Here is an 18,852-nt window from a genome sequence, read left to right on the forward strand (position 1 = left end):
CGTTTAAAAACCTCAGAGCATTTTCTTTCCCGGTTCTTTTAGGATCCAGAAAGTTTCCACACGTCAGTTTGGGAGGCAGCATGTCGACTGGAGCCATCCGTCATGATGAAAGTCCAATCTGCATCCTGTGGCCACGAGTCGACGGCAGAGACTGAAAGACCGAGTTTAGGGAGAGAAGAGGCAGAACGGCTTCCTGATACGGTGAGGCAGTCAGTCATCTGTGAACGGTTCAGACTAAAGTTGCTGCTCCTCTGCACTGAAATGAACTAAATAATGAGGATGGAGCATCATGTCTGAACTCCTTCACAGTGGAACATTTAAGATACCAGATGCTGCTGTCCTGAAAGTTAGCTTGGCTTGTTTAAAAATGTCTTTTTCATATATCAGATGCTAAGAAAGTCCACAGAATATTTAAAAAAGTCTCAGGCATCATCAGATGCTTTTAAGCTAATGTGGGACATCCATTGTTCTGTCTTTGGTCCGATTATTGTTAAATAATGAACTCTGACCTCTTTTTCTAGATTCTACCAAACTTTTATCATCTGCATTTATGTTGTATTTTTACCTTGTATTTAACAAACTTTGATTTTATAACCAAACTGAATTATACAGAAAAACTGCAGCCTTACTCAAGAATCTCTACTCAGATAAATTGTTTTTAGTGCTTTAAGTGAGCAAAAATATCAGGTACAGTCGCCCCCTTGTGGCCAAAGCAAAGAATGATAAAAACAAATCAGAAAGTCTCAAACTGTTTGTGTTCTTCATTTTTATATTTACGTCTGGATTAAATTGGATTGTTTAGCAAATATTAAAGCGAAGAATGAAGGAACTGTTTATCACTTCTGTGCCAGGGTTTACTGCCTGTCCTTTTGATCAAATAATCAATAAAATATCAAAGATTAAATTATTATTTCTTGGTTTTCACCTAGTATTGCCTCTTACACAGATTTAGCCACCTCTGCTTTAGTTTTCAACATTTTTGAGCAACAAACTGAACTAATAAACTAAAGCAAATTCAGTGGAAATTTTGTAGAATTACTGTCTGCAAATTTAAGCAATAAACACATTAAATTAAAATTAAATAAAATTAAACTCCATCTCAGTCAAAAGAAAACAAACTGATGTTGAAAGTATATTTTTTATTTTGCATCAATAATATACAGAGTAGATTCCTGTAATTCTCAAAGTCAGGGTCATGAATTAACAGAAATCATTTCAAATAAAATGTTTAAGACATAATTATTAGATTATTTAGTTCACGTGATTTTATAAGAATGAAAGTGAGAATGTTTGTTTACTAATATCTCCTGGAACACTTCACTAAAAAACATTTTAATTAATTATATATGACTAAAAACTTCACCAACAATCTGGAAAAAAAAAGAAACTACAGAGAAATCTTAGTAAAACCCATAAGAGTTCACTAAACCTGGGACTGAATGTCATTATTAGAGGATAATTGTGTTAATGATTCTTTATAAACCCAGTAAAGATTTACTTCCAGGTTGTAAAGCATCAGCTCAGCCGTTTTACTGGTGGTGAAAACAAAGAAACATACTTTTATGGCAATATTGGCCCAAAGTTTTTGTTTCTGATCCAAACCTTCTCAACAAAGCGACCGCAGCTTGTCTATGGCTGCGATGTCTCACCTGTGTGGGTTTTGGTGTGAGCTCTCAGTTCGGTGCTGCTGATGAATTTTCTCCCACACGTGTGGCAGTCGAACGGTTTCTCCCCGGTGTGCCTCCTCACGTGATCCTTCATCTGGTGCAGGCGGATGAATCTCTTCCCGCAGTGCTCGCAGGCGTGAGGTTTGTCGCCCGTGTGCGACATCGTGTGTCGGTTCAGCTTCGAGGCGTTGACGAACTTGTTGCCGCACAAGCGGCAGACGTACGGCCGCTCGCCCGAGTGCGCCCTCCGGTGGCACAGCAGGGTGTTGCTGTGTTTGAACTTCTCACCGCAGATTTTGCAGGAGTGCGGTTTCTCGTCCGTGTGGATGGTCATGTGCCTCCTGAAAGCCGACGGGTCGGCGACGCTTTTTCCGCAGACGTTGCAGAGGTACAGCTTCTTGTCGCCGTGGGTTCTCGTGTGGAGTTCAAGATGGTCGCTTCGTCTGAACGTTTTCCCGCACGTCTTGCAAGCGTGCTCCTTCGTCCCGGCGTGGGTCCTCATGTGGACTTCCAAAGACAGACGGAACCGGAAGATTTGTCCACAGCTTTTGCAGGAAAGCGGCTTCCTGCCCGTGTGAGTCCTCATGTGGCGATCCAAACCGAGCTTCGTCAGAGCCTGGCCACAAATGTGGCAGAAACTGGCCTTCGCCCTGCAGAGGTTCTTCTTGCTGGAGGCGTCGGGTTTCAGAGACTCTGGAGCAGACTGACTCTCCACACGCTTCAGCTGCACCTGCTCTCCCTGTTTGCTGGTGCAGGGCTCTTCCTGGTCCTCCTCCTTAATGGCTGTTGCCTCTGGATAATCCTCCTCCTCTTTTTTAATCTTCTCATCAGAAGTGGAACTCCTCTCCTCGTTAGAAAGCTGCTCGTCAGGCACAAACTTCTCTTCTTCTTCTTTAATGTCACGTTGTTGCCGGAGGTCTAAAAACAAAAAAGGGACAAGAGATTTCAGTCATTCAAGTATCTTTAAAGATTACTGTGGACAGCGATGCTGTGGGCAGGAAGGATTTCCAGTAGCAGTTGGTCTTGCATTGGTTGTGGGGAGGCCTCTGACTGAAGACTGTTGCTGTATGACAGCCTCATGACCATCACGACACGCCAACAGCTCGACATCCAGGCGGCAGAGACGACATTCCACAGTGACGGGTCCTGGATCACATCATTAGCTGTTAGCATCTCTGCTAATCCGCCTCCTTTGCTTTTGCAGTTCCTCTTTAAGCAGGAGGGTTGTGATCAAACTGACTTGTTTTGAGCTTTGTATCATTTCTTGGATAAAACCAAAACAGTTCAGCCTCAAATAGAGGGAACGTAGTTTCCACTGAGTGGAAAATGTTTGGGTGGCAGCAAAACATTATTGAAGAAGGTTAGCTAAAAGGTGAAGCTAATGATGGAAGGAAAGCTAATCTTGTAGCATAATCTGCATCAGCGTGCTGCTGTTCTTGTTTTGCTCATTCACCGTAGCTAGCGTTAGCGGCGCTGCTGAGGCCTTTTAGTGTCGAGCCGGTTTTTCAGACAGTTTTTATTCTGATGCTGTTTAGACATTAGTCTGACGTTTTCCTGAGGATGTCCTAAAACGCACACCGTACTGCTCAGCAACTCCCCAAGCAAGGCTGACATGTAAGGAGGGTTGTAGAGAAATATGAAGGAGAAGGTGAGCTCTTATGGAGCTCCTTTCTGCTTCTGAAGGAAACCAAACGTTTTCAGAGCCACGTGATTTGTCGATCACGATGAGAGGAATAAAAACAGTTAGAGCCTTGCAGGTAAACGAATCTGTTCCCATGTTTTGGAGCGGGAACTGATGATCTCAGCCCCGAAACCAACTCGATTCTGGTTCCAGTTCATCACCCGAGAACAGATCTGACATGTTTTCCCTACCTGCTCTGTGCGCATCAAACTCGGACTTCATAACATCGATCATCTTCTGCTGAAGGCGGCTCTGCTCCTCACACCGAACCACCGTGTCTTCGCACGCAGAAAGCACTTCCTCCCCGGCCGCCGCCAGCCGCTGCGTCAGAAACTCCCTGAAGCCGCGAAGAGCCGCCATTCCTGCTGCAAATGACGCAAAACAAAACGCAAAGCTAAGCTAACTGTCTGCAGAGGAGCTAGCAGCAGCTAAAAACCAATGTTCGCGTTGTTTCTCTGTTGTTTGTGCTGCTTCCTCTTCTTCTGAATAGTGAGCCTCGTGGCGCACTACCGCCACCAACTGGCGAGGAGGGGTATTGTCTTTGTCAGGCCAATTACAGCGCTGCAAAACTAATGCCTGAAAAAGCTGATTGATTTGGTAATTGAATTGAAAAAAATAGAAAACAATTTGATGTGTCGGTCAAAGTCACACGGACTGATATAATTCAATGTTTGTTTCTGATGGCTTTGATTATTCTGGCATAATAGAGACGGAAAATGACCAACAATTGGGTATCAAAAATGAAGATAGCAAAGGATTTTTACAAAATTCTTGTAAAAACGATATATTTTGATCCACAGAATGAACAGCTGTAAAACGGACAGTCACAAAGGGCGCCTGGTAAAGGTGACACATATTAAAAAGAAATCATTTATTGATCCCAAAGGAAAAGTAAATTTAGTCGTAAAACTCGTGTTATTCAAGGCTCTTAAAGATTTCTTTAGTAAATGTTGATGGTTGTGGGCAGGAAAGGCCTCCCGTAGCAGGAACTGTATTTTCATCAAAGCAGTTACATATTGGTTGATCTGACAGAGACTGATCAATCAATCAATCAATCAATCAATCAATCAATCAATCAAATTTTATTTGTATAGCACATTTCAGCAGCAAGGCATTTCAAAGTGCTTTACATCATTACAAACATAGAATAATCAATCATTAAGTCAAGTTACATCAATAAATTTGTAATTGATTACATTTCAAATACAATTCTAAACAGGTGGGTTTAGGTATAGTTCAATGTTTATTTCTGTTCATTTAGATTATTCTGGCATAGCCAAAGTTTAGATATCCAAAATTAGAATAGCAAATATTGTTGTTTTTTTTTACTCTAGTAAAGTGACATATATTTATGTTAAGCATCACCTCCAGGCTCCACGGTCATCCCCAGAACAGAAAAGCCTCATTTATTGACTTGTTGATCCGTTTTAACCGGCTGCTTCTGATGAACACCAAATACTGGAGACAAACAGAGAAGTAGCAGCAACAGTGAAGCATGGTGGTGGCAGCATCGTGCTGTGGAAATGCCTTTGAGCGGCGGCGGCAGCAGCAGCAGCAGCAGCAGCAGCAGCAGCAGCAGCACGGCCTGGAAGGTTTCTGGAGGTAAAGGGACGTCGATGCAGAACAACTTCAGCAAATCCTGTAAAGAGACTGTCAGAGGAGATTTATTAAGACATGGACTCCCTCCAACCATCCAAGAGCTGCAGAAATACGTTCACAGACAAGCAGGTGGATAATCTGGAGAGGATCAAAACAACACAGAGGTCAAAGTTTGAGACACAAGAAAAACACATTCAACATATCGACAAATTTAGTCTAAGACACCAAATGATGCTGTCCGTATTTACGCTAAGAACAGCAGCTAAAGGGATGAAATGCAGCTGCATGTGAATGTAGAAGAAAAGTGACTAATCAAACATGAGCTTTAAAAAAACTCCCACTTAAGCAGAATAAAAGAAAAATGCACAAAGTTTTAGTTTTAGACATTAAACGGTGAAAGAAACATGATAAAATCTCTGAATGTAAAAAGCTGTGTGCAACAACAGTAAGAAAAGCAGAAAACTCTGGGAAAATCAATAAACATTCTGACATAAAAATCAACCATTTCCAAAAAATGTTGCTGAATTAGAGATGAGCTGTTTCGCTTCAGCGAGTGAAGGTGATGAATCAGATCACAGAGCAAAGCCGAGCAGTAAGATTGCTCAGCTGTTTTTATTTGGTGTTTAGGAAGAGCAGAGACTGATTTATTAGATTTGTGAGTCAGAAAGTGGCTTGAGTCCGCAGTCGGTCCTCCGTGTTGACCAAATGTGTGCAGGAAGAGAGGACTGCTCCGGAGAAACGAGCCCTGACCGGCTTACTCACCGACAGCGTCCGTGTGTTTACTGCCAGCAAAAACCTCCCCGGTACCGGTCCAACGAACGGCACTAGCGCAATATTTTCACCTGTGTTATGCTCCAACATGCCTCTGCTAACGGAAATGACACATTTCTAGTTTATGTGAAGCGATTTTATGTATTTTGGGAGACGAAATGTGTAGAAAACCCGGCGCTCGCTGCCGCAAATCGCAGCGTGTGCGACGGGTCTGAAGGGTCCTGGGAGGAAAAGAGGAAGTCCTGCGAACCAAACCAGAGGTCAGTGTTGAGACGGGAGGCTTTTCTTCCGGTTCTCGTAAGATTTACGTGCCGAGAGTCGAATTAGTTTGTGGTTTTGAGCGTAAAACGAAGCGGAGAAAACACAAGTGTGGCCATGTTTGCGGCGGCGGCGGAGCGCTCGGGCTGGGTTGTCTCTTCACGGTTCTCATGGATGTTATAAGCGCCGCCTGCCGCCCAGAGCCGGACACGTCGAGAGGGAGACCGAGCGAGAAAGAAAGAAAGAAAGAAAGATGGCAGAAGAAGCTCCAGCAGCGGTGAAAGCCCCGGCGAAAGCCCCGAAGAAGAAGTCCGCTCCCCGGGCCAAGAAGGACGGACCCAGCCTGTCCAAGCTGATCGTGGCCGCCGTGGCCGACTCGAAGGAGCGCAAGGGAGTTTCTCTGGCGGCGCTGAAGAAGGTGCTGGCCGGGAAGGGCGTGGATGTGGCCAAGGCCAACAAGCGCATCAACACGGCCGTCACCAAGCTGGTGACCGGAGGAACCCTGAGCCAGACGAAAGGCACCGGGGCCTCGGGCTCGTTCAAGCTCGCCAAGAAGGAGCCCAAAGCGGCCAAGCCGGCCAAGAAGGTGGTGAAGAAGAAGGCTCCGGCCAAGGCCAAGAAGCCCGCCGCCAAGAAGGCCAGCACCCCCAAGAAACCCGCCGCCAAGAAAGCGGCGGCAGCGGCCAAGAAGTCCCCGAAGAAGGCCCCGGCCAAGAAAGCCGCCGCGGCCGCCAAAAAGGTGCCCAAGAAGAGCCCCAAGAAGGCCGCCGCCGCCAAGAAGCCGAAGGCCGCCAAGAAGCCCGCGGCCAAGAAAGCGCCGGCCAGAAAGCCCGCGGCCAAGAAGGCCAAGAAGTAAACATCTGCCCCAAAACACCGCTTCATGCACCAAAGGCTCTTTTCAGAGCCACCACCTGCACACCTGAAGGCATCGTTCCTCCCTCCCTCCCCCAGTAGAGCTGCTCTGTGCTGCACTTGGGGCCGCGCTGTGTTCAGGCAGCGGCGTCACAGACATGGAGCAAATGTGGAGCCCCATGTCCTGAGACGGAGGAAACCATGTTGGGTTTCTCTAACGTTGTTACACATTTGTAGCGAGTGTCTAACATTTCTCACCGGCTCACAGTGTCACACTTGACTCTTTATTATCGCAGCTCGGTCCAGTTCGGCTGGATTCTAGGATTTTTACCTAGAAACTGTTTTACTGTTGATTGCAAAATATTCACCTGCTTTCATTCAGCCGACACAGTAACGTGATCAATGGAGTTATGGTTCAGCCACAGTGAACCTTCTCATTCCGATATCATACTGAATTATTTTTCTACTCTATCTTTTTAAGAGAAGCCTGTAAAGTAGTGAAACAACGAGTTTGTCCTCATTTCGGTTTATTTCTTGGGCTGGTGGCCGGAACACTGAACCTTTCGAAGTGCAAAGAACTGATTTAATGTTCACAGACGTGAATCTGGAGCCGTTTTACTGACATTGTGCGCAAATGATTGTTGTCCTCGATCATTTTAACACTGAGCAGTGCAGTTAGAAAGCAACGCGTTTCGTAACAAGGATCCGCTCGCAGAAAACCCAACTTTCTTTTCCCCGAAACTGTAAACGCCTCCTCCTTTGTTAGGTAGATTTCTATCGCGCTTTATTTTGAAATTTCAAATCTAACCAATAGCCGAGTCCGCTGCGTTTCACTGCGTCAGCAATGTGAGCCAATCAGAAGCTCCCTCGCGCCCCCAGCCTCCCTATAAAGCCCCGCCGCCCGACTGGAGGATTCATCCGTTCACCGTGTGAAACGTGAAGCAGAAAAGCGAGTAAGCGCGATGGCCCGAACCAAGCAGACCGCCCGCAAGTCCACCGGAGGGAAGGCTCCCAGGAAGCAGCTGGCCACCAAGGCCGCCCGCAAGAGCGCCCCGGCTACCGGCGGAGTGAAGAAGCCTCACCGCTACAGGCCCGGCACCGTGGCTCTGCGGGAGATCCGCCGCTACCAGAAATCCACCGAGCTGCTCATCCGCAAGCTGCCCTTCCAGCGCCTGGTGCGAGAGATCGCCCAGGACTTCAAGACCGACCTGCGCTTCCAGAGCTCCGCCGTCATGGCTCTGCAGGAGGCCAGCGAGGCCTACCTGGTCGGCCTCTTCGAGGACACCAACCTGTGCGCCATCCACGCCAAGAGGGTCACCATCATGCCCAAAGACATCCAGCTGGCCCGCCGCATCCGCGGAGAGAGGGCCTAACCGCGCACACGGCCTCCGCACGGAACCAACGGCTCTTTTAAGAGCCACCGACGTGCCGACAAGGACAAACTTTCTGCTTCACGTTGAGCCACAGCTGTGCGAACACAACATACGACACGACACAAACAAACACTGACTTCGACACGTTCACACGCTTCAGGAGAACATTTACACGACACGAGACGAATCCACAACACGAACCGCTGCGCTCGAACACTGCCACCTGCTGGCGGTGTTACAAATCACTGCTGTTAAGATGCACCAATTATTGTCTAGCCTGAGGAAACAAGCCCTTCATTCATTGGGAAATCCGAGAATTGATTTAACCGCCTTATTCAGCTGCTTGCGTCACTCACTTCTTCAGAGACACAAACCCGCCCACTTTGAAAATCTGTATTTTATTTTTATAGACCAACTGAACAATAAGCAAGGAAGATTTTAACAAAAACCTTGCAAACACTAAACTCACCAAGTTGCAGCATTTTCACGACTCGACCACGTTGAACCTGGACTGAAAGTGGCTGCAGAGCGCGAAGCATCAGCACGGGAACACGGGAACACGGGAACATGAGAACCTAGACTTGGACTGACTTTATTGTCATTTTGCATGCACAGGGTGTATACAGAACGAACTTCCGTTGCATACGGCTCAGGACAATGTTTTGAGGTTCCAATGTTACGAGGTTCCTCCAGAATAAAATAAAATAAAAGAACGCTGCAAAAACACTGATTTCATGGCCCTGTCTAAATCTGCTTGGGCCTTAATCCACAAAGGAGGTCAACATGTGCAAAGGTGGATCAAAATGTGGAGATCTTTCGATCAGGGTGGATTTAAAAAGCTCCAATATCTGAGAAATTACATGAATAAATGAACGTTGACAAAGCTTAAGGCCAGCAGAGTCGGAAACTGTCCAGCTTAAAACCTGACGTGTGAAGTCGGTCTGTTGAAAACCCGCTGTCCACATGAAGCAGGGCCAACGGTAACTAATGGATTATTAAACCTTTCATTTTACACATTTGAACCGAAATGAAGTCAACACAAGTGATGGTTCTGATCGGACAGGCTTTTCTCCCAGGTCCATTTGTGTGGCCCTTAAAAGGGCCTTTGTTGTTGTTGTTGGGAAGCGGCAGCTTCACTTGGAGCTGGTGTACTTGGTGACCGCCTTGGTGCCCTCGGACACGGCGTGCTTGGCCAGCTCTCCGGGCAGCAGGAGGCGCACGGCCGTCTGGATCTCCCTGGAGGTGATGGTGGAGCGCTTGTTGTAGTGAGCCAGGCGGGACGCCTCGGAGGCGATGCGCTCGAAGATGTCGTTGACGAACGAGTTCATGATGCTCATGGCCTTGGACGAGATGCCGGTATCGGGGTGGACCTGCTTCAGCACCTTGTACACATAGATGGCGTAGCTCTCCTTCCTGGTCTTTCTCTTCTTCTTGCCTCCCTTGCCGGCCGTCTTGGTCACGGCCTTCTTGGAGCCCTTCTTGGGCGCAGACTTTGCGGGTTCGGGCATCCTCACGGCTTCCTGGGAAACAGCGACAGCGAATGATGTGCGCAGGCGCGTGGACGCCTCTTATACAGGCTGCACGCTAATCTCGCTGCGCCGTCGCCTCGATCTGATTGGCTCAGCTCTTGACGCGCTCCAAGCGGCCGCTGGCTCTCCGTCTCTCCGTCTCTCCGAGCCTCCGAGCCCCGCTCCGGCTGTTCTGCTGCGGGGCTTCATCACGGGCCCCTTTCCTACCCGTCATCGCCGACCTTGGGACTCAAAGGCTTCAACTCGTTTGCTGCTCTAGCTGCACTCATTCTGGCTCGTCTCTGATGTAAAACCGAACAGAGGGCAGCGGAAACGCTCCGTTGAAACATCCCCGGATAACGACACGTGAAAGCTCTTGGTCTCTTCCTCAAGTCACATTGTCCTCTTGCTGATGGCCCCCAGTTAGATGTGATCACAATACTGCATAAAACACAACTAAAGGCTCAATGAGACAGTCACTTGGCAAATGATAAAGTCATAGAATGAAATAGAAAACATTCACGGGCTGATTGATCCAAGACTTTCCAAACACACAGAGACCGAGCCGCCGCCTCATCTGCAGAGCTGGCTCCGCGGTCGGTGTGGGCCCAGAGTCTGTGGAGACGGTGGTGGAACAGGGGACACCGTCTAAACCCAGGCTAGTCCTGGAGAACACCAGCCGTCCTCTGTACGCTGTTTTCTCCAACCAGAGGAGCCCCTTCAGGGACTGGTTCCTCTCACTGGGCTGTTCCACCGAGAGGATTAAAAACTGCTTTGTCCCACGGGCCGTTAGGCTTTATAATGCTGAAAGGGAGGGAGACGGGGTAACTAGTATTTTAACATATTTAAGCACTTTTACTAGACCTCGTTTTAGTGGTCATGTATTTATTTATTATATTATTGTATCTTTTATGGGTGTCCCCAGCTGTACGATTTTAATGCTGTGTGGATGTGAATTAATGTGTGAGCAACAGATAACCTCAGTTTCCCTATGGGATTAATAAGGTTTAACCTAACCTAACCTAACCCATCTCAAGCACCTTCTGTCTTAAACTGGCCTTGTAGGCCTCAAGCCTAAGGGTCTTAAAATATGCATAATGCAACATGAGACACACAAACTATACATCCGTGGCACTAAAACACATTAGAAGAAGACCAACGGATGAACCTACAGTAGGTTGATCCGTTCTGTCTATTATGGACAATAAACAGCAGCCTCTCCACCACATAGTGGACAGACAGCGGAGCTCCTTCTCACATAGGCTGCTCCAGCTCCGCTGTCGTAGGGACAGATACAGGAAATCCTTCCTGCCACATGCCATCTCACTGTACAATAAAAGCTAAATCATTGTTCTGCACTAATCAGTCCGATTTTGCACAACTGCACTGTGGCACACTGCTGTACATATATTTACATATACATATCTGCATTTTGAATCCTTGCAAGGACTGCTCTAAGCTGCTTTTATATTGACAGCATGTCATTTTATCTTTATCTTGTCTACAATTGCTACTCAGTGGTGGTCGGTGTGTGTGTGTGTGTGTCTTGTCTCTATGCTGCTGTAACTGCGGAATAATTTCCCTGCTGGGATGAATAAAGTCATTCTATTCAATTCAGATCCAACTATAATGTTACTCTAGTTTCTGCAGACAGCTGGCTGTGATGATGTCAGGCGAGTTTATTGAACACGTTTACGGCACAAAGTTTACTTGGCAAGAATTTCATGAGAAGCTGGGAAAGGCTCCGGGAAGGAGAAAGGAAAACCTGGGACGTTAGAAAAAGCCATTTAGAAAACAACATGTGTCAGCAACCAGCGCAGAGCAGCCCGGTGTTCTAGTCTCAGCACAGTCTGCGTGTTTCAGGAGTCCAACAGTTAGTCGGAGCAGGAAGCATGAGTCTTGAGAAGTGTGGGTGGCTCTTAAAAGAGCCGTTGTTGTTTGTTGGGTTCGGTTGGGACCGGACCGGATTTAGCCTCCGAAGCCGTACAGGGTTCGGCCCTGCCTCTTCAGGGCGTACACCACGTCCATGGCGGTCACCGTCTTCCTCTTGGCGTGCTCCGTGTACGTCACGGCGTCACGGATCACGTTCTCTAGGAACACCTTCAGCACGCCGCGGGTCTCCTCGTAGATCAGGCCGGAGATGCGCTTGACTCCGCCGCGGCGAGCCAGGCGGCGGATGGCGGGCTTGGTGATGCCCTGGATGTTGTCGCGGAGGACTTTGCGGTGCCGCTTGGCGCCGCCCTTCCCGAGTCCCTTGCCTCCCTTTCCACGGCCACTCATGATTCTCTCGCTGTGCGTCGACGACGAGACACTGACTGCGGAAGGCTGGGCGTCCAGATTTCAATACATGTCGCGGACCTAAGTGAAGACAGTCGGCCAGACACGTTTCTACTTCCGCCTCAAGTTGCCAACGACCAGCGGACGCACTTCCGCTCGGAGAACCGGATTGTAAAATAAAACACCGTCAAAACTAGGAAGTAGTGGAGTGGGAGCGTCTCAAAGGTTCCCCGTCACTTCATGTGGAAATAAAAGATGGAAACAAAACAAAAATTCATTTGACCGCAATCAATCAATCAATCAAAGTTGTCTGTTTTCACATTTTCTCTCATCAATCCAACAGTTACAACTTTCTCCAAATTATTAGGAATTGTCCAGTAAAATTACTGCATGTATCAACCTTTGCAGCAGCAGCAGCAGCAGCAGCAGCAGCAGCAAACTGGTGGCTAGTTTTTCAAATGAGCAAACAAAGAAAAATGCATAACCAAGATGATCCAAAGTGAAGTTCTAACGCTCAGGCTGCTACTCTGGGTTTCCTCTCCTCTCATCCTCCTCAGGTTTGTTACATGCAAAAACCTGACAAGCAGCAGATTCTTTAATTCTGCTTTAGGAACCCCGTAAAGGATCTGGCCGTGTTGCCAGTCTGGATGTTGCCAGACTGGTTGCTGAAGGCCGCACAGAGCAACGGAACCGCAGGTCCAACTGAAGGTTTGCTGTGGGACTCCCTCCCTGTCAGGCCGGTGAAACGTCCGGTGGTCCAGAGGCTTCTCCACCAGTTGAAGTTAGACGAGCACAGAGCACAATCCTACATTTGATCATTGGAGACCCAAAGAAATCCAGCACATCTTTTCATCTGCAACGTTTCATTGCTGTGGGAAACATTTAGCATTTCATGTTTATTCCTCTTTAAAGTTGGTCGCCTCTTTCTAGGGTGACTGCTGTTTACTGGATTTTAATTTATTATATGATATGTCATGCAACTCGAGTGGATTTTAGAAACTCTGGCTCTTCGGACGGAAGTGGGTGGCTCTTAAAAGAGCCGTTGGGTTGTCGCTCGGGCTGCCGACATTCACTTGGCCTTGGCCGGCTTCTCGGTCTTCTTGGGCAGCAGGACAGCCTGGATGTTGGGCAGCACGCCGCCCTGAGCGATGGTCACGCCGCCCAGCAGCTTGTTCAGCTCCTCGTCGTTGCGGACGGCCAGCTGCAGGTGGCGGGGGATGATCCTGGTCTTCTTGTTGTCGCGGGCCGCGTTCCCGGCCAGCTCCAGGATCTCGGCGGTCAGGTACTCCAGAACCGCAGCCAGGTACACCGGAGCTCCGGCACCGACGCGCTCGGCGTAGTTCCCCTTACGCAGCAGCCTGTGGACACGGCCCACGGGGAACTGGAGCCCCGCACGGGACGAGCGGGTCTTGGCCTTGGCCCTGGCTTTGCCTCCGGTCTTTCCGCGTCCAGACATCTTGTCTCGCTCAAACGCACTTCCACTCTCCACCGACAGGAGGACACGACGCTTCACACGGGAGCGTCGGGGATTTATACCTGCCACCTCTTCACTCATTGGTTGCACAGCAGCACAAACGTAACCCTCCAATCGCAACAGTGCGCGTCAAGTTCTCACAGTAGACACATCACTTCCGCTCACCGCCGGATGCGGCCTACAAAATAAAACACCGAAGTCCGGCGGCCTAAGTGATGTTTTATCACAGCACGAAAAGGTTGAGATAAAATAATATTTATTAGTCTGTATCTGTGACGGCAGCACGTCAAGGATACTTACTGACACACAGACAAATAATTAAACTGGGTTACACACACTTACAGAACTGTTAAACAGGAAAGATAAAGACATTCTGACACATTTCCAGTTCCAGTCCCCAGTATGAAAAATAACAGTTTCAAACGTTTCTCTGTTCCTAAAGCAATTTCTCTTTTCAATGCAGAACGATGCAAGCAGGGTCATTTCTACTATTTCTGTTAGATTCACTTTTATTTATTTCATTAACTTAAAGATTTATTTTCAAAAGATCTCCTTTCCTTAATTTCTTTTAAACACAAAAATAACAGAGAACAAAGATCTTCAGTGGCTCCATTCTCACCTGGTTTTAATGTCACATGACCAGCTGCTGCTGCCTGCCTGCCTGCCTGCCTGCCTGCCTGCCCTCCTGCCTGCCTGCCTGCCTGCCTGCCCTCCTGCCTGCCTGCCTGCCTGCCCTCCTGCCCTCCTGCCTGCCTGCCTGCCTGCCTGCCCTCCTGCCTGCCTGCCTGCCCTCCTGCCCGCCTGCCTGCCTGCCTGCCCTCCTGCCCTCCTGCCTGCCTGCCTGCCCTCCTGCCCGCCTGCCTGCCTGCCTGCCTGCCTGCCTGCGTAAAACAGATTTACGAATCACTTTTTTAGATAAAATATTCTGTGAAATTAGCAAATGTTCCTATAATATTTGATCTTTAAAACAAATAAACTGAGAGCAAAGAACAACTGCAGACAAATTACTATCATAACCTTCACTAATGATGTGACTCATATTAATAAATATAAATGAGGATGAGGTTAAATTTGTTTGCTGCAGCTTCTTGAGGTAAATTAATTAAGACAACTCAGAAAAACTGACTGGGAAAAATATATTAGACTTTATTTTTGACAAATTAGATTCGTGTTGTAGCTTAAACATTCTGAATTATTCTGGGGTGTAATAAGAAATCCCTCAATATAATAATTCAGATAGTATTCAGTTAATGAAGCAGAATAATAATGTAATAAAGGAATATTTAATTGTACTCATTACATTTCATGAAGTTAAAGGAAAAGGCCACAAGGTGGCAGTATTGTATTGGAAGTCATGATGTTTTTTAAAAAAACTTTATTTCAGAACAAATAACATTAACATACATAAATATCACAATATTCTAAATAAATAAGGAGTAATCACAAACATTGACAATGTGGATCTCAAGGTTTTGCAATCATCAAACTAGAATAAATAATTAATAAAAAAGAAAAGTTAAATAAATATATAGATAGATTGTTACATTTTTTATTTTATTTCCTTAACAAAAGTGCCAAATATTTATTCAAAAACATATAATAAAAGGTCTTTTACAGCAAAAGAAAAATAAAAGTAACAAATATAAAGGAATCTGCTTATGCGATAAAATAAAGTTTCTGAAGAAAAATAATGTTTTTACAAGTTTCTTATTATTAAAGTTAAGATTTCAAAGAGGCAGTTGGCACTTTTGTCAGGTTTTTGCATGTAACAAACCTGAGGAGGATGAGAGGAGAGGAAACCCAGAGTAGCAGCCTGAGCGTTAGAACTTCACTTTGGATCATCTTGGTTATGCATTTTTCTTTGTTTGCTCATTTGAAAAACTAGCCACCAGTTTGCTGCTGCTGCTGCTGCTGCTGCTGCTGCTGCAAAGGTTGATACATGCAGTAATTTTACTGGACAATTCCTAATAATTTGGAGAAAGTTGTAACTGTTGGATTGATGAGAGAAAATGTGAAAACAGACAACTTTGATTGATTGATTGATTGCGGTCAAATGAATTTTTGTTTTGTTTCCATCTTTTATTTCCACATGAAGTGACGGGGAACCTTTGAGACGCTCCCACTCCACTACTTCCTAGTTTTGACGGTGTTTTATTTTACAATCCGGTTCTCCGAGCGGAAGTGCGTCCGCTGGTCGTTGGCAACTTGAGGCGGAAGTAGAAACGTGTCTGGCCGACTGTCTTCACTTAGGTCCGCGACATGTATTGAAATCTGGACGCCCAGCCTTCCGCAGTCAGTGTCTCGTCGTCGACGCACAGCGAGAGAATCATGAGTGGCCGTGGAAAGGGAGGCAAGGGACTCGGGAAGGGCGGCGCCAAGCGGCACCGCAAAGTCCTCCGCGACAACATCCAGGGCATCACCAAGCCCGCCATCCGCCGCCTGGCTCGCCGCGGCGGAGTCAAGCGCATCTCCGGCCTGATCTACGAGGAGACCCGCGGCGTGCTGAAGGTGTTCCTAGAGAACGTGATCCGTGACGCCGTGACGTACACGGAGCACGCCAAGAGGAAGACGGTGACCGCCATGGACGTGGTGTACGCCCTGAAGAGGCAGGGCCGAACCCTGTACGGCTTCGGAGGCTAAATCCGGTCCGGTCCCAACCGAACCCAACAAACAACAACGGCTCTTTTAAGAGCCACCCACACTTCTCAAGACTCATGCTTCCTGCTCCGACTAACTGTTGGACTCCTGAAACACGCAGACTGTGCTGAGACTAGAACACCGGGCTGCTCTGCGCTGGTTGCTGACACATGTTGTTTTCTAAATGGCTTTTTCTAACGTCCCAGGTTTTCCTTTCTCCTTCCCGGAGCCTTTCCCAGCTTCTCATGAAATTCTTGCCAAGTAAACTTTGTGCCGTAAACGTGTTCAATAAACTCGCCTGACATCATCACAGCCAGCTGTCTGCAGAAACTAGAGTAACATTATAGTTGGATCTGAATTGAATAGAATGACTTTATTCATCCCAGCAGGGAAATTATTCCGCAGTTACAGCAGCATAGAGACAAGACACACACACACACACACCGACCACCACTGAGTAGCAATTGTAGACAAGATAAAGATAAAATGACATGCTGTCAATATAAAAGCAGCTTAGAGCAGTCCTTGCAAGGATTCAAAATGCAGATATGTATATGTAAATATATGTACAGCAGTGTGCCACAGTGCAGTTGTGCAAAATCGGACTGATTAGTGCAGAACAATGATTTAGCTTTTATTGTACAGTGAGATGGCATGTGGCAGGAAGGATTTCCTGTATCTGTCCCTACGACAGCGGAGCTGGAGCAGCCTATGTGAGAAGGAGCTCCGCTGTCTGTCCACTATGTGGTGGAGAGGCTGCTGTTTATTGTCCATAATAGACAGAACGGATCAACCTACTGTAGGTTCATCCGTTGGTCTTCTTCTAATGTGTTTTAGTGCCACGGATGTATAGTTTGTGTGTCTCATGTTGCATTATGCATATTTTAAGACCCTTAGGCTTGAGGCCTACAAGGCCAGTTTAAGACAGAAGGTGCTTGAGATGGGTTAGGTTAGGTTAGGTTAAACCTTATTAATCCCATAGGGAAACTGAGGTTATCTGTTGCTCACACATTAATTCACATCCACACAGCATTAAAATCGTACAGCTGGGGACACCCATAAAAGATACAATAATATAATAAATAAATACATGACCACTAAAACGAGGTCTAGTAAAAGTGCTTAAATATGTTAAAATACTAGTTACCCCGTCTCCCTCCCTTTCAGCATTATAAAGCCTAACGGCCCGTGGGACAAAGCAGTTTTTAATCCTCTCGGTGGAACAGCCCAGTGAGAGGAACCAGTCCCTGAAGGGGCTCCTCTGGTTGGAGAAAACAGCGTACAGAGGACGGCTGGTGTTCTCCAGGACTAGCCTGGGTTTAGACGGTGTCCCCTGTTCCACCACCGTCTCCACAGACTCTGGGCCCACACCGACCGCGGAGCCAGCTCTGCAGATGAGGCGGCGGCTCGGTCTCTGTGTGTTTGGAAAGTCTTGGATCAATCAGCCCGTGAATGTTTTCTATTTCATTCTATGACTTTATCATTTGCCAAGTGACTGTCTCATTGAGCCTTTAGTTGTGTTTTATGCAGTATTGTGATCACATCTAACTGGGGGCCATCAGCAAGAGGACAATGTGACTTGAGGAAGAGACCAAGAGCTTTCACGTGTCGTTATCCGGGGATGTTTCAACGGAGCGTTTCCGCTGCCCTCTGTTCGGTTTTACATCAGAGACGAGCCAGAATGAGTGCAGCTAGAGCAGCAAACGAGTTGAAGCCTTTGAGTCCCAAGGTCGGCGATGACGGGTAGGAAAGGGGCCCGTGATGAAGCCCCGCAGCAGAACAGCCGGAGCGGGGCTCGGAGGCTCGGAGAGACGGAGAGACGGAGAGCCAGCGGCCGCTTGGAGCGCGTCAAGAGCTGAGCCAATCAGATCGAGGCGACGGCGCAGCGAGATTAGCGTGCAGCCTGTATAAGAGGCGTCCACGCGCCTGCGCACATCATTCGCTGTCGCTGTTTCCCAGGAAGCCGTGAGGATGCCCGAACCCGCAAAGTCTGCGCCCAAGAAGGGCTCCAAGAAGGCCGTGACCAAGACGGCCGGCAAGGGAGGCAAGAAGAAGAGAAAGACCAGGAAGGAGAGCTACGCCATCTATGTGTACAAGGTGCTGAAGCAGGTCCACCCCGATACCGGCATCTCGTCCAAGGCCATGAGCATCATGAACTCGTTCGTCAACGACATCTTCGAGCGCATCGCCTCCGAGGCGTCCCGCCTGGCTCACTACAACAAGCGCTCCACCATCACCTCCAGGGAGATCCAGACGGCCGTGCGCCTCCTGCTGCCCGGAGAGCTGGCCAAGCACGCCGTGTCCGAGGGCACCAAGGCGGTCACCAAGTACACCAGCTCCAAGTGAAGCTGCCGCTTCCCAACAACAACAACAAAGGCCCTTTTAAGGGCCACACAAATGGACCTGGGAGAAAAGCCTGTCCGATCAGAACCATCACTTGTGTTGACTTCATTTCGGTTCAAATGTGTAAAATGAAAGGTTTAATAATCCATTAGTTACCGTTGGCCCTGCTTCATGTGGACAGCGGGTTTTCAACAGACCGACTTCACACGTCAGGTTTTAAGCTGGACAGTTTCCGACTCTGCTGGCCTTAAGCTTTGTCAACGTTCATTTATTCATGTAATTTCTCAGATATTGGAGCTTTTTAAATCCACCCTGATCGAAAGATCTCCACATTTTGATCCACCTTTGCACATGTTGACCTCCTTTGTGGATTAAGGCCCAAGCAGATTTAGACAGGGCCATGAAATCAGTG

General features: G+C 47.6%; 5 protein-coding genes and 1 pseudogene across 7 annotated transcripts; 2 read left to right on the forward strand and 4 right to left on the reverse strand.

Annotated features, from left to right (window-relative positions):
- Positions 1-1,480: 1,480 nt before the first annotated feature.
- LOC114160700 (zinc finger protein 791-like) lies at positions 1,481-6,058 on the reverse strand. Of its 3 annotated transcripts, none has more exons than XM_028043421.1 (4): positions 5,710-6,058; positions 4,714-4,806; positions 3,540-3,713; positions 1,481-2,585 (listed from the first exon to the last, which is right to left on the reverse strand). In XM_028043421.1, the coding sequence occupies exons 2-4, from the start codon at positions 4,730-4,732 to the stop codon at positions 1,630-1,632; spliced, it is 1,149 nt and encodes a 382-aa protein (XP_027899222.1). In that variant the 5' UTR covers positions 4,733-4,806; positions 5,710-6,058; the 3' UTR covers positions 1,481-1,629. The 3 variants fall into 3 exon arrangements, with proteins under 3 accessions (XP_027899222.1, XP_027899221.1, XP_027899223.1); XM_028043420.1 differs by having other exon boundaries at positions 4,714-4,998; XM_028043422.1 differs by having other exon boundaries at positions 3,540-3,710; positions 4,714-6,058.
- A 35-nt stretch (positions 6,059-6,093) lies between these two features.
- Positions 6,094-7,332, forward strand: LOC114160708 (histone H1-like; annotated as a pseudogene).
- Positions 7,333-8,939: 1,607 nt separating this feature from the next.
- Positions 8,940-10,137, reverse strand: LOC114160706 (histone H2B 1/2-like). The gene has a single exon (XM_028043430.1). The coding sequence runs from the start codon at positions 9,707-9,709 to the stop codon at positions 9,335-9,337; it is 375 nt and encodes a 124-aa protein (XP_027899231.1). The 5' UTR covers positions 9,710-10,137; the 3' UTR covers positions 8,940-9,334.
- Positions 10,138-11,368: 1,231 nt separating this feature from the next.
- On the reverse strand, positions 11,369-13,035 carry LOC114160707 (histone H4). Its single transcript, XM_028043431.1, has one exon. The coding sequence runs from the start codon at positions 11,987-11,989 to the stop codon at positions 11,678-11,680; it is 312 nt and encodes a 103-aa protein (XP_027899232.1). The 5' UTR covers positions 11,990-13,035; the 3' UTR covers positions 11,369-11,677.
- Positions 12,871-13,481, reverse strand: LOC114160704 (histone H2A-like). Its single transcript, XM_028043428.1, has one exon. The coding sequence runs from the start codon at positions 13,440-13,442 to the stop codon at positions 13,056-13,058; it is 387 nt and encodes a 128-aa protein (XP_027899229.1). The 5' UTR covers positions 13,443-13,481; the 3' UTR covers positions 12,871-13,055.
- Positions 13,482-16,803: 3,322 nt separating this feature from the next.
- LOC114160705 (histone H2B 1/2-like) lies at positions 16,804-18,591 on the forward strand. The gene has a single exon (XM_028043429.1). It carries the CDS (start codon positions 18,069-18,071, stop codon positions 18,441-18,443), a length of 375 nt encoding a protein of 124 aa, XP_027899230.1. The 5' UTR covers positions 16,804-18,068; the 3' UTR covers positions 18,444-18,591.
- Positions 18,592-18,852: the final 261 nt, after the last annotated feature.

The sequence above is a fragment of the Xiphophorus couchianus genome, chromosome 17, assembly GCF_001444195.1.
Source record: "Xiphophorus couchianus chromosome 17, X_couchianus-1.0, whole genome shotgun sequence".
NCBI classification, from domain to species: domain Eukaryota; kingdom Metazoa; phylum Chordata; class Actinopteri; order Cyprinodontiformes; family Poeciliidae; genus Xiphophorus; species Xiphophorus couchianus.

Coding starts and splice junctions, on each gene's coding strand:
- LOC114160707 (XM_028043431.1), bottom strand. CDS start 11,989: ATGAGTGGCCGTGGAAAGGGAGGCAAGGGACTCGGGAAGGGCGGCGCC.
- LOC114160706 (XM_028043430.1), bottom strand. CDS start 9,709: ATGCCCGAACCCGCAAAGTCTGCGCCCAAGAAGGGCTCCAAGAAGGCC.
- LOC114160704 (XM_028043428.1), bottom strand. CDS start 13,442: ATGTCTGGACGCGGAAAGACCGGAGGCAAAGCCAGGGCCAAGGCCAAG.
- LOC114160700 (XM_028043421.1), bottom strand. Junction 2,586..3,539: donor GTTTGATGCGCACAGAGCAG/GTAGGGAAAACA, acceptor TTTTGTTTTTAG/ACCTCCGGCAACAACGTGAC.
- LOC114160705 (XM_028043429.1), top strand. CDS start 18,069: ATGCCCGAACCCGCAAAGTCTGCGCCCAAGAAGGGCTCCAAGAAGGCC.